The following is a 14,328-nucleotide window of genomic DNA, read 5'->3' as shown; positions in this document are numbered from 1 at the left end:
TCACATGACAAGCCAAATACTATTCTCTTTATTTTTTTTAGCCACCTATTATTGTCCACTTTCATTCAGGAAATAAATATATCAAGGGTGACAAGTAGACCTAAAAAAAATAACATTGCAAATTAGGGCTCAATTTTTACTACATACTTTACTTGGTAAGGGTGATGATAAGGGTATTATCATGATAATGATATCTGTTAGTCAATTTAATTCAAAAGAATGTATTCATTCAAATGTATCTTTATTTTTATTTTGGGTTTTCTTTTTTTTTTTTTTTTTTTTTTTTTTTTAAGGAATCTTACCCAGAATCCAAGTATAGGGGAGAAAGGAAAAGTTTTTTTTTCCAAAACTGTACAGAAAAGTACAAAAGAACTTCTTTTAACCCAAAAAAACTCATCTCATCCAACATGATTTTGTGGCAGTAGAAGCTACACACTGCGTCTTTTTCTTTTTTTGCAGTTTATGATGGGTGGCAACCAGTCTTAAAGGGATAGTTTACCCAGAAATGAAAATTTACTCACCCTCACGTTGTTCCAAACCCATAAAGCTTTCATTCATCTTCAGAACACAAATGAAGATATTTTTTATGAAATCTGAGTGATTTTTGTCCCTCCATTGACAACTTCGCAACTACCACTTTGAAACAAAAAGTTTGTAAAGAAGATCGTAAAACTAATCCATATTAATCGGGTGGTTTAGTCCAAATTTTCTGAAGAGACTTGATTATTTTAAATGATGAACAGGCTTTTATTCACATATAAACAGTGATTAGCAAACATAAACAGAAGCTCAGTCGATCCTGCTTCATACAGGAGAACAAGCTACATTGGTTCTTGCAGAAGTTCAGACGTGCTGCGTAACACAAGAGAACGAACCTCATTGGTTCTCGAACGTCAAGCAAGCATGCTTGAGCTTCTGTTTACCACAACTGATGTGAAAGTTGATGAATGTTTATATGTGAATAAAAGCCTAAATTCAATCTGTTCATCATAATAAGCAATCGTGTCTCTTTAGAAAATTTTAACTAAACCTCTTAATTCATTTGGTTCCCTTTACGATCTCTCTATGAACTTTTAGAAGAGTCAAAATGGTTCCATGAGCCTCCATATCCAGCAATGACATTTCCTCTCTCAAGATCCATTAATGTACTAAAAACATATTTAAATCAGTTCATCTGAGTTCAGTGGTTCAATATTAATATTATAAAGCGACGAGAATATTTTTGGTGCACCAAAAAAACTAAATAACGACTTATTTAGTGAAGGCCGATTTCAAAACACTGCTTCATGAAGCTTCGGAGCATTATGATTCTTCTGTGTCGAATCATGATTCAGTTTTGAAATCGGCCATCACTATAAGTATAATTTTTTTTTTTTCTTTTTTTCTTTTTTTTTTGGTGCACCAAAAATATTCTCGTCGCTTTATAATATTAATATTGAACCACTGAACTCAGATGAACTGATTTAAATATGTTTTTAGTACATTAATGGATCTTGAGAGAGGAAATGTCATTGCTGGATATGGAGGCTCATGGAACCATTTTGACTCTTCTAAAAGTTCATAGTTCATAGAAAGCTCATTGAGCCATTGGATTTCAACAAAAATATCTTAATTTGTGTTCCGAAGATGAACGAAGGACTTACGGTTGTGGTACGGCATGAGGGTAAGTAATAAGTAGAATTATATTGTGACTACTATTTTGAAGTGTTGTGTAATGGCATTATGTGTGTGAGAACGGAAGTGAAGAGTAAAAAAGATGGATTAAGATCGCTACCTCTGTCTTGTGTGCTCTACTGCTGCTTACTAACTCCTGACAGACACAACATATTACATATCATGAATGCCATTTCATGTTGTCTTTTTAAAGTAGTTTTCTCATTTTACCTAAATTTGGTGCTTCAGTGTCTAATGTGACTGTTATGATAGGAACATTAAGGATGTGTTGAGCTGTTTCTCTGACTCACCCCCCTCTACACCAACCTTTCCTGAGGGGGGCAACCCTGTGCTTTATGGAGAGGAGGACAACAAGGTGAAACTTACGACCTCTGAACCTGTGAAAAAAAAATAAAAAGAAAAGAAACAATTTTTCGATATATTAGATTGTTGTAATGTTGTAAAAATCAACATTTTCTATACCTAGTTTTGTTTGTTTTATTGTAGAGCATTCAAGATGAGCCAATTCATATCCTTAACGTGGCAATAAAGACGGACAGCGACATTGATGACGATGGGCTGGCTGCCATGTTCCGTGAGTTTACCCAGTCGAAGGTAAAATGCTCTGTTCTTTATGAGTTGAAATTAAAATATTTTTCTCTGCTCTCAACAAATTAATTTTCATTCATATAATTTCTACTACAGAAATCTTTGCTATTCGAGCACGGCATCCGAAGACTTACTTTCTTGGTTGCTCAGAAGGTATGCTTTCAAAATGACATTTGAGCATGTTTCCGCTCTCTCACTCCTCAATCAAATTTTAACTAAATCTGTAATCAGTTAAATGTTAATTTGAATAAATGTAATTCATAGTAACTGATCTCAAGTCTGGTACACCCACTGCATGTGTGTGTGTGTCTTTTTCCCTGTGCTCTTGACGCCGTTATTAACAGGATTTCAGGAAGCAAGTCAACTGTGAGGTGGACCAGAGGTTCCATGTAAGTAGTTGTGGAATGTTTGAGATATTGGCTCTGTTCCACAACCTTTTCAGCTGCTTTGCTGTCTACTCTCTAAATAGGCAGCAACCTTCTTAGGTAACATCTAAACCAAAATGGAACCTCACAAGTGACTGAACTGAAATGCAACAACAACTTTCACTCATGCAAGTCACACCAGTAGTACTACTTATCTAAATCGCATGAGTGATTTGGCTTTAGCTAACAGTTGATTCTAGTAGAGATGTTAACGTGCTGCTAAGCTAATGATTCAGAACTCATATAGCCCTACTAAAAGTAAAATATGTGGCACACACAGTTCATTTTTAATTAGACTATCAGTATTTCTTAGTATTGAATGAGATGTACAGTATTTTGATCAACATTTCTTGGTTATTGTCACTGTCTTGGATGTTAGCATGTTGCTAAGCTAATGACCCAATACAGTTAAGTATAAAAATTTGGGCTGTCATTTGATTTAAATCATGATTCAAAGATTAGTTCATTGCATGATGCTGATTAATAAATCAAATTAATCACAAATGATATCATATATCAATGTTTGAGCCCCTAACGGGCATTGGATTGGATATGGTGATGAAGACATTATTTGGAGTGAATCATTGAATCAAAATGGCAAAAAGACTTAAAAAAGCTTTTTAAGTCATTATTATTTGAACATAAATGAACTTTTTTATGAATTAAATTTTATAAACAATGCTATTAGAAATAATGATTATTTTAATAATTAACATTCTGACACCTACAATAGGTTTTGGAACAGAGCCATTATAAATGGTCTCTTAATTAAGTTGCTTACACTGTTAAGTCTTTGAAATGTGCAAATTGTGACAGTTTTTTTTTCTGTAAATGGCCTGTAGTGAATACACTTGTGTTATAATCATTCATATTGGTCTGATCTTCCAGTGTGCTGGTCACATGTTAAACCAGTGTTATCTCACTGTAAGTGTTTAATGTTTTATTTCACAGAGAGAATTCCCCAAATTTTTCACTTTCCGGGCACGAGACAAGGTGAGTTGTTTTACGCAAGACTTATCATTGACAGGCACAAAAGGCTGTAACACTTTTAAATGCAAGCGATCATTAAATTCATCAGCGGCTTTATGTTTAGGAGGGAAAATACAAAGGGGAAATGAGGAGGAGGAAAAGAAAAGGCTGTTATATTCCTGTTTCTTGTCTTTGCTGTGCAAGTAACTCAATCATGATCAATGGCGTTTCTCTGGCTTCCTTCAGCCCTGATAGTTTGCTAAAATGGTTCCAGCAAAGCTCATTACATTAATGAACTTTTTAATTATTTGTCTCATTTGAGAGGGATGACATCCATTAGCGGCCGTGATTACCTACATTTACTAAATCTAGCTTGCTATTATAGCTCACGGGCACTTTCTGCTCCTGTAGACTCACTTTCTCTAAATTTAAAACAAGCAATTTCATTCCATTTATTTTATTTTTTTTTCTCAATTTTATTAAATCTCATATATATCACATCACACTTGCATTTGACTTTCATTTGATGGAACATTGTTTAATGTTTTTGCTTTTCATTTTCACTATACTAACAGCTACATATGGAATTGTGAGATAATAGGTCTCATTCACTAATAATGTTTGTGGATTATTTGTTAATATTCACCGGGGAACTTCTATTATTTTCATGATATAAAAATGTATGAATTTCTTTTGAATTGAGGTATTCTAAGTGAGTGACTGCATACCCAAGGCTAATCATTTGCATAAAACAGTCAAACCAGCTTTCTGTTAACTTTCTGTAAGGCTGTAAAGGAAAAATTCATTTTGTCACTCTCACAGTGTTCCTTGCGCAGTTTGGAAAAATATAAAATTTCATTTGAGGAATTTATATGTCTGGATAAGTATGGAAAAAAGAAAAATGGAAAAATATTTGTGTTTCCAGGCTTTGCCCCTAGTCAGTTTTCTAAAAAATAAATTTATCATACAAGCAGAGTGTTTTCATGGCAAAAGTTTAGTGATCCTTTAGTGACTGTCGAACACAACTGAATAAGTTCAAGGCGCACATTTTCATTATGCATATGTGTGTGCCACTCAATCTAGCAGCAGATAAAGGAGGAAACGATCATCAAATTCATATTGTACTTTCTTGTTTGGTGATCATGCAACATCAAACATCAATATACTGTAGTATAAAAACAGAGAAAATAAGAATATTTACAGATGACTGTACTATATGCCAAATGTAATGCTGAAAATAATGCTGTATGAACCATTTATGTTAAATATGGCCTGAAAAATCTACAGAGGTTTAGAAATTTGAGTCTGGAAAAGTACGGAACTTTGAAATGGAAAATGTGTAGGAACCCTGCTCTCAGCAAACATTCAGTACTCTTAGAATCCTTAAATTTTTGAAATTTATTGATAAATCATGATTTGTTTTTCCAAAACTTTTGCATACAAAGTTCACACACAGATTTGTTAGTTATTCACGGTTAGTGAATAAAAACCAATATTTTTGAATATTTTGTGTCTGTTTTTTTTAACAGACACAAAATATAAACAAGCAAAACAGAAAGAAAAATAATAGTGCATGGCCTCTCTGCTTCTATATATTTGGAAACCGTTTTTATGTTTTTTTGTTTTATTTATTTATTTATAAATTTGTTTTAAATATTTTTAATACATATTATTCATTCACTAAGTAAATTTATATACAGCTATGGAAAAAATTAAGAGACCACTCCAAGTTCAGAAATCAATGTTAAGTGGTTTTCCATATTATATATATATATAAAATTTTGTTTGTTTGTTTGTTTGTCTGAAACCAAAGTTTTTGCCAATTTTGTCGATCCCTTTTTTCAGTTTGAGGAGGACCGTATCTACAGGCACTTGGAGCCTGCATTGGCTTTCCAGCTGGAGCTCAACCGCATGCGTAACTTTGCACTGACGGCCATCCCCTGCGCCAACCATAAGATGCACCTGTACTTGGGAGCCGCCCGCGTGGAGGTGGGCACCGAAGTCACTGATTACCGCTTCTTTGTACGGGCCATCATCCGCCACTCGGACTTGGTCACCAAGGTAGGAGCATCACTGTGGTCTATGATTGTGTTAATAAATCTAGTTAGGTGTGTGACACTTTGGCTTTTCACACTGTTTTAAACCTAGGTTATTGTCGTTCTAAACCCCGCTTTTAACCCCGGGTAAAGGAACATATCTCACTTATAATTTCGAAGCGGGGTTAGCAACTTGTTTAACCTGGGGTTATGAAACCCTCCTCCGGAGCAGGATAAGCACCACTATTGCGATTTTAACCCTGCATTGCAGTGCCAAACATGTACATTGTGAAACTCAGCAGTGCAAGATTGTTATGGCTAGATGCTTAGCCAATCGTGTGCCTCAAGGAAAGTCAAGGCCAGCTTAAAACGCCAGCTTATGAATACCAAGGATTAGTTGCTAACCTCAGGTAAATTATGAACAGTGTGAAACGTGAAGCAGATAGCCCAGGATTCCGTTTACCTGGGGTTTAGAATGACCCAGGGTTCACTTTTTCAAGTGTGAAAAGCCCTCCTATGTTGTTCTCTGCTGTGTAGGAAGCATCGTTTGAGTACCTGCACAACGAGGCAGAACGTTTGCTGCTGGAGGCCATGGATGAGCTGGAGGTGGCCTTCAACAACACCACAGTGCGCACAGACTGCAACCACATCTTCCTCAACTTTGTCCCAACTGTCATCATGGACCCTTCTAAGGTTTAATGAGTTTCAATGGAATTTTGTTTTAGGAAAGTACATTTTGCATGTGTTTTGAGCCTTTGTTTTTTTATCAGATTGAGGAATCCGTACGCTCTATGGTCATGCGCTACGGCAGCCGTCTGTGGAAACTCCGTGTGCTCCAAGCCGAGCTGAAGATCAACATCCGACTGACACCCACTGGCAAGCAGATCCCCATCCGCCTCTTCCTAACCAATGAGAGTGGCTACTACCTGGACATCAGCCTGTACAAGGAGGTCACAGACTCCCGTACAGGACAGGTGGGGCACAAAGATCGACAGGTGGGGCTCACGTGTCTCTCATTAACACAAACACAGACATCTCAAACTGAACTACACTTTTATGCCATCCTTCATTGTTTTAGTCACTGGTAATTTTCTGTCGATGATAAATACACTACAATATCAGTCAAAAGTTCGGACACACCTAATCATTCTTTATTATGACTGGGTTTTTTTTATTTATTTTTATATATATATATATATATATATATATATATATATATATATATATATATATATATATATATATATATATATATATATATATATATATATATATTAGAATAATAGTAAAATCAAAGCTATGAAATATTACAAATGGGAATTTTGTAGTGAATGTTGAAAAATGTTTGATATGTTTTACCTTTTCTTCAGATTCGACACAGTTCATTATTCATACGTAGACACTATATATATATATATATATATATATATATATATATGTCTGCAAAGCTAATTTCAAGCATTTAAGAATAGATCAAAATGTTTTATTGTATTTATAATTTATGATAAATATAATATGAAAATTACACTACTATTCAAAAGTTTGGATTTTTTAAGATTTTATCAAAAGAAGCCTAATTTATTTGATCATTAATACAGTAAAAAGAGTAATATTTTGAAATATTATTATAATAACTGTTTTCTTTTTTTTTAATACATAATTGAATACTTTAATAGCAAAACTGAATTTTCAGCAGCCAGTACATCTGTCTTTAAATCAATGTAATATGCTGATTTGGTGCTCAAGAAACATTTCTAATTATTATTAATGTTGAAAACAGTTGTGCTGCTTGATATTTTTGTGGAAACATGATACATTTATTTTTTCATGATTCTTTGATTTAATAGAAAGTTAAAAAGAACAGCATTTATGTGAAATATACCATTTGTAATGTTATAAAGGTCTGTCACTTTAAATCAATTTAATCAATCGTTACTGAATAAAAGTATTATTTTATCAAAAAAACACACTGACCCCAAACTTTTGAACAGTATTGTATATTTTTTATAATATTAAAAATAATTATATTTTGCAATAATATTTTGATATTTATTTTTATTTTATGTATATTTATTATTTTATTATTTATGAGAAAAATTCATGTGTGTTCAAACATTTGACTGACACTGTACAGTCTGCCGTTGTAGTGAGGCAGCAGTTTGCACTAGGTATACTAATATATGTTAAAACTAATATAATATACACTAATATAATTAAAATATTGATGTACAGTGATTTGTCATTGTGCTAGTTCACCAATTAGTTTCATTGGTCACTTTTCAGTCTGAATATAAAAATGCTTTTTTATGGAATTAAATAGAATTGATAGTTTTTATAATGTTTGCAGATCACCTTTTGTCATTGTTACATCGAATGTCAGTCTTATTTGTTTGTATCATTGAGCAACTGTTATCTGTTTGTCTATATGCGGGGATATATTTAAATTATTTTTATGTTTTTTTTTGTATTACTTTAACTCTGCCTGACTGGCTGACTCTCTCTTGCCCTCTATCTGTCTCCTCAGATCATGTTCCAGGCTTATGGAGATAAGCAGGGTCCTCTTCACGGCATGCTCATCAACACACCCTACGTCACTAAAGACCTCCTGCAGTCCAAACGCTTCCAGGCCCAGAGCCTCGGCACCACCTACGTCTACGACTTCCCAGAGATGTTCCGTCAGGTATCATCCACAATCTGAAACAGTAGTCTATTGATGGCAAATATTTAAGCAGCTCAAGATTTGATTTTAATTTAATTTAGGGCATCGCAATGCAATTACTAAATACTTGATGCATCTCAGTTTGTCAACAACAGTGTTGGGGTGCAATAAATCAGATTGACTTCTGATTGATTCTGTGAACTTATAGGCTGTGAAAAAGGGAAGTGGTGTCTAGCGGTGTGTATATATACACTGCGTTCCAAATTATTATGCAATTGACATATCAGTAAGATTTCAGTACAATAAACATTCAGATTTTAGTTTTTCTAAGAAAATGTTTGTTTGTTTGTTTATCCATGTCTTTTTAGATAACTGGTATCAATCTCAGACAAAATAATTTGCCAGATCTTTGGAAACCCTACTTAGAGGTTGTTCCACATTATTAAGCAAGTTATGGTTGTCATGCAATATGGGGAGGAAGAAAGATCTTTCTGAAGATGAAAAGCATAAAATAGTGCAATGTTGTGCAAAAGGCATGAAAACAACTAATATTGTGTGAAACTGAATGGAGATTATCGAATTATCATAATATTTGTGAGTGATTTAGAGCACAGCAGAACTCGGTCAGATAAAGGCTTATTAATGAAAGTTCGTGTCAAAAAAATGTATTGTATTAAAAGGGCGGCTATAAAAAAAAGCCAGTGTTGAGCAGCAAACAGGTATTTGAAGCTGCTGGTGTCTCTGGAGTCTCAAGAAGCTTTCCATGCAGGCTGGCAGTTGTGCGTAAAAATGCATTTTAGACACCACAAACCAAACCTAACAAAGAGAAACATTTACAGTGGGTGTAGAAATACAAACAGTTTTATTGCTGTGGTGTTTTTTGCAGCATGGGATAGTGCATAGTGCATTGTACAATAGTGCATTGTACTATGCACTATCCTCCTTTTTATACCATAGCTGAAAATGGACAGTTATGAACTCCACATATCTTGCAAAAGTCATTTTAATACCCTCCATCTCACTTCCCAAAATTCCAGCCCAAATCATCACCCACCAGCTTCTTGCTGACATCGCAGTCTTATTGGAACGTAGTGGCCATTCACCAACCATCCAGAAATCCATCCATTTAGACCATCCAGTAGTAGTACGGCATTATTCAGTGAATAAAACTATTTAAAAATGTATTTTTAGTCTTAGACTTAGTCTTCATGTATTTCTACACCCACTGTAAATGTTTCTCTTTGTGAGGTTTGGTTAGTGGTGTCTAAAATGCATCTTTACGCACAACTGCCAGCCTGCATGGAGAGCTTCTTGAGACTCCAGAGACACCAGAAGCTTCAAATACCTGTTTGCTGCTCAACACTGGCTTTTTTTTTATAGCTGCCCTTTTAATACAATACATTTTTTTGACAGGAACTTTCATTAATAAGCCTTTATCTGACCGAGTTCTGCTGTGCTCTAAATCACTCACAAATCTTATGATAATTCGATAATCTCCATTCAGTTTCACACAATATTAGTTGTTTTCATGCCTTTTGCACAACATTGCACCATTTCATGCTTTTCATCTTCAGAAAGATCTTTCTTCCTCCCCATATTGCATGAGAACTGTGAGTTGCTTAATAATGTGGAACAACCTCAACAAGTCGGGTTTCCATAGATCTGGCAAATTATTTTGTCTGAGGTTGATACCAGTTATCTAAAAAGACATGGATAAATAAACGAACAAACATTTTCTTAGAAAAACTAAAATCTGAATGTTTATTGTACAGAAATCTTACTGATTTGTCTCTTGCATAATAATTTGGAACGCAGTGTGTGTATATATATATATATATATATATATATATATATATATATATATATATATATATATATATATATATATATATATATATATATATATATATATATATATATATAAAAAAATTGCAGGTGCAAACACACATACATGTATGGGATTTAGCGGATTTAAAACTAAAGTTTGTGTGTGTGTATTATATATATCCGCTAAATCCCATACATGTATGTGTGTTTGCACCTGCAATTTTTTTCAAGTATTATTAATAATTTGAAGTTTAATTATTTAATATTATTTTAAAACGACCGCTGGAAATATATTAATATGAATATTTCTTGTAATTTCATAATGTCTTACTATAAATATTTCTTGGTGATTAGTTTAATTCCGTCCATTTTTCTCTAGTCTCTAAGGAAGTTATGGCAGTCCATGGATGCACACGCCAACTTACCCAAGTGTCCTCTTCCGTCAGAACTGCTCACTTTCACTGAGCTGGTTCTGGATTCTCAGGGTCAGCTTGTGCAGATGAACCGCCTACCTGGAGGAAATGAGGTTAGATTGCACCATGTTAATGACACTGCTAGCTTAGGTTGGCTTTGCTCATTTTCCACAAACCATCACATGCTATACACTTTGCACACTGTAGGGGGCCCCTTTGCTTCTTAAATGTTGGTTTGTGAGCCTCTACAAGCATTTATTTAAAATGTATTTATTTTATCACACCTTTATTGTGGATAAAAAAAACAATTCTTAGAAACACTAATGATTCTTCAATTGTCCGTGGTTCACTAGATTGGCATGGTAGCATGGCGGATGACTCTCCGAACCCCTGAGTACCCGGCCGGCCGTGAGATTATCGTGATCAGCAATGACATCACACATAAGATTGGCTCCTTCGGGCCGCAGGAGGATGTTCTGTTTCTGCAGGCTTCAGAAATGGCACGGGAAAGCGGCATTCCGCGAATTTATATTGCTGCCAACAGCGGAGCCCGGATCGGCCTGGCAGAGGAGATCAGACACATGTTCCATGTGGCCTGGCAGGATCCGGCAGACCCATACAAGGTTTGGAGTGGCTCCAGGGGAAGGGATCAGTGATCATTAATGTAGTGATTATCTTCTTCTGGATGTGTGTCATAATCACTGGTGTGTTGTTCTGTTGATTCATAGGGATTTAAGTACCTGTACCTCACACCTCAGGACTATAAGAAGGTGTCTGCTCTGAACTCAGTCCACTGTGAACATGTGGAAGACGAGGGAGAATCCAGGTGAGTTACTTATTGTCACATACACAGATCTTTAGCTTCAAAATTGGGAAGCTGGAAGGGGGTGACATACTTTTTTTTTTTTTTTTTCCTTTGGAAGGATTGTATAGTAGTTATAGATAAATTGTTAAAATATTCTTCTAGAAGTTTAGGAGAAAAGTTTAGAAATATGTTTCTGTCTTACTACTTCACCATTAATTCATCATTACTGGCAAGCTCAGCTGCTGAACACAGAACAGGAATTTTTAATGCTTTTATATCTGATATAAGAACAAGCTGTTTTTGCAGTTTAGTTTCAATAAATGGTTTGACTGGGAGGAAGTTTTGAGTTCTGAAAGTAACAGGATGTTTACATTTGCACATAGAACATTTATTTCTAAAGAGATTTTTATTATTATTTTTTTCTGTCATTGATTATGATTATATTCTCCTCTAATGGAACCTGTGTCTTTGCAGGTATAAGATCACTGATATCATTGGTAAAGAGGAGGGTTTGGGTGTGGAGAACTTGAGAGGTTCTGGCATGATCGCAGGGGAATCATCGCTGGCGTATGAGGATATTATCACCATGAACCTGGTATGCTGACAGAACACAGACACTTGTTACAAACCATGGCAAATATTTGGCAAAACATTAGGGAAAAGTTCAACTTTTTGAATTTTCAAAAAAGCTTATAAGCAATATGTTTAGTAAAGCAATACTGTTCAAAAGTTTTAGGTCAGTAAGATTTTTTTAAAATACATTTAAATAATTTTATTCTGCAAGGTTGAATTAAATTGATCAAAAGTTACAGTAAAGACATTTACAATGTTACAAAAGATTTCTTTTGAACTCTCTATTTATCAAAGTATCCTGAAAAATATGTGTAACAAAGTTTGTGGATAAGGAAGGAGGAGGCGGGAACCGGCGAACGTTCAACACAACTTTAATTCCAAAACAAACAAATACAAAACAAAAGTAATGCCGGCAGACCCTCGCGGACGTCTGCCGGCCACACAAACATAATAAAACATAAAATAATATCCAGGCCTGGTCCTCTCTCGTCCTTCACTGTCGTCGCTCCTCCTTTTATGCTCCCGGAGCTCCTCCGTGAGAGACTCAAGACCGGTGCACCTCACAGGTGGAGCTTGTTAACTCTCACGTCACCGGCCTTACGCCGTTCCCTCACGGCTCTCGCCCGCCCTACTCGCCACAATATGTAACAAAAATATTAAGCAGCACAGCTGTTTTCAACATTTCTGAAAGATCATATGTAACACTAAAGACTGGAGTAATGGCTGGTGAAAATTTAGCTTTGCCCTCACCGGCATATGTTAAAATAAAAATAGATATTTTTAAATGATATTTAAATAATTGTTTTTACTGTATTTTTGATCAAATAACTGCAGGCTTGATGAGCATAAGAGACTTATTTCAAAAACTTACCAACCCCAAACCTTTGAACTGTACTGTATATGATATAGTGTTTCTGAGCCTCTGTGTCTTCGGTGGTCCTCAGGTGACATGCAGGGCCATTGGGATCGGAGCGTACCTGGTAAGACTGGGCCAAAGAACCATACAGGTCGAGAACTCTCACATCATCCTGACTGGAGCTGGAGCTCTTAATAAGGTCAGCAGCTGCACTTGTTTTCTGGTTTAGAAATAGAATCCATCCACCACATGCCAACTTGTGCCTCCTCAAAGCAGTTTTTTTGCTTGGTCTACTTTGTATATTCTCAAAGGTCTTCTCTGTTTAGTTGCTGCTATGAAAGATGGCATTTGCGCATAAATTATCTATTCACTCTGCTGATAAGGGCACATTAATTGGCCTCTCTTTTAATTGTGTGAAGTAATTTGATTGGGCCAAGGCAGGAGTTGTGACAGGTTAGCGTGAACTCTGAAAGCCTTGTGTGCGCTCAACTATGACCCAAATAAATGAATCCCTAATTCGTGCAATTACCATGACTGCATTACAATATGAATTTTATGAATCTGCCAGTTTCTTATTTTACTGGTGACAGGGATTGGTTGTGGTTGGCTGTGCATTCAAGCATTTGTTAAAGAAACGGTTCACCCAAAAATGAAAATTCTTTCATAATTTATTCACCCCTCATGTCATTCAAAACCCACAACTTTTTTCCATAAAACACAAAAGGAGAAAATTTATACGTACAAAGTGTGTACTGGTCATTTCAATTTTAAAAAAGGAAGCAAAAGCATCACGTGTTTTATTGGGAACAGAAATTAAATCAAGAACTGAGAGACAGTATAAAAACTGATATCTCAGTATAAAGACAATAGAAAGCCACCTGCCATGATAGAAAAACAAACGTATATGTGCTTTTCTCTAGGTGTATAATTCACCCCTCAGTGATTGCCATCCCCCCGCATGTCTCTCTCTCTCTCTGTCTCCCGTCATGATGCTGCAGCTCCTGCAGGAATAATAGAAAGAGAAGCGTGAAGTTGTTATTTGCATAGAAATAGGCTGATGCCTGGGGCTGAGACTGGGGAGGCACACTCATATCATTCCTCTGAGAACAGAATTGAGCACTTCTACCGCTCCGCCTTTCTCCATCACTCTCTGCAGCCGTCCAGATTAGGGTTTGGAACTAAGAAACCACTTTTATTCAGAATAATTTCCATTAGCAGTTTGTGAATGTCTATATCCTTCCACTGGTTTGGACAGAAATGCAGTATTCAGATATTTTAGGCACAATCATGACTTATCACATCCAGTGTCTGGTTGTACTCTCTGGAACTGCAGGAACACCCCATCTATCCCCACCTGAGAATGTCCTTTACAATCCTATTACTGTGTTAATTAGATCAGAACCATGATCTGCTCGTTTACAGATACTGTCGATGAGCATCACAGATCTTGTCAGGTCTGCAAATGATTCTGATTGTTATGAAGACTTCAGTCTCAGAGTTGTT

The 14,328-nt window shown here is 35.5% G+C and overlaps 1 protein-coding gene across 13 annotated transcripts in view; it reads left to right on the top strand.

The window, feature by feature from the left end:
• acaca (acetyl-CoA carboxylase alpha) overlaps nucleotides 1–14,328 on the top strand; it is a 78,489-nt gene that overhangs the window by 43,945 nt on the left and 20,216 nt on the right. For 4 of the 13 annotated variants that reach the window (XM_067407510.1, XM_067407505.1, XM_067407509.1 and 1 more), the window contains 14 exons: nucleotides 1,927–2,029; nucleotides 2,161–2,268; nucleotides 2,359–2,415; nucleotides 2,607–2,651; nucleotides 3,639–3,680; nucleotides 5,502–5,717; nucleotides 6,230–6,385; nucleotides 6,463–6,687; nucleotides 8,217–8,372; nucleotides 10,558–10,704; nucleotides 10,945–11,214; nucleotides 11,320–11,417; nucleotides 11,871–11,991; nucleotides 12,914–13,024. In XM_067407510.1, the coding sequence (XP_067263611.1) occupies nucleotides 1,927–2,029; nucleotides 2,161–2,268; nucleotides 2,359–2,415; nucleotides 2,607–2,651; nucleotides 3,639–3,680; nucleotides 5,502–5,717; nucleotides 6,230–6,385; nucleotides 6,463–6,687; nucleotides 8,217–8,372; nucleotides 10,558–10,704; nucleotides 10,945–11,214; nucleotides 11,320–11,417; nucleotides 11,871–11,991; nucleotides 12,914–13,024 (1,855 nt within the window). The remainder of the gene's footprint in view (nucleotides 1–1,926; nucleotides 2,030–2,160; nucleotides 2,269–2,358; nucleotides 2,416–2,606; nucleotides 2,652–3,638; nucleotides 3,681–5,501; nucleotides 5,718–6,229; nucleotides 6,386–6,462; nucleotides 6,688–8,216; nucleotides 8,373–10,557; nucleotides 10,705–10,944; nucleotides 11,215–11,319; nucleotides 11,418–11,870; nucleotides 11,992–12,913; nucleotides 13,025–14,328) is intronic. The other 9 variants (XM_067407512.1, XM_067407508.1, XM_067407511.1 and 6 more) reach the window with 3 other exon arrangements.

The sequence above is a fragment of the Chanodichthys erythropterus genome, chromosome 13 (genome assembly GCF_024489055.1).
Source record: "Chanodichthys erythropterus isolate Z2021 chromosome 13, ASM2448905v1, whole genome shotgun sequence".
Classification (NCBI taxonomy): domain Eukaryota; kingdom Metazoa; phylum Chordata; class Actinopteri; order Cypriniformes; family Xenocyprididae; genus Chanodichthys; species Chanodichthys erythropterus.
This window is presented reverse-complemented; position numbering and strand designations above follow the sequence as displayed.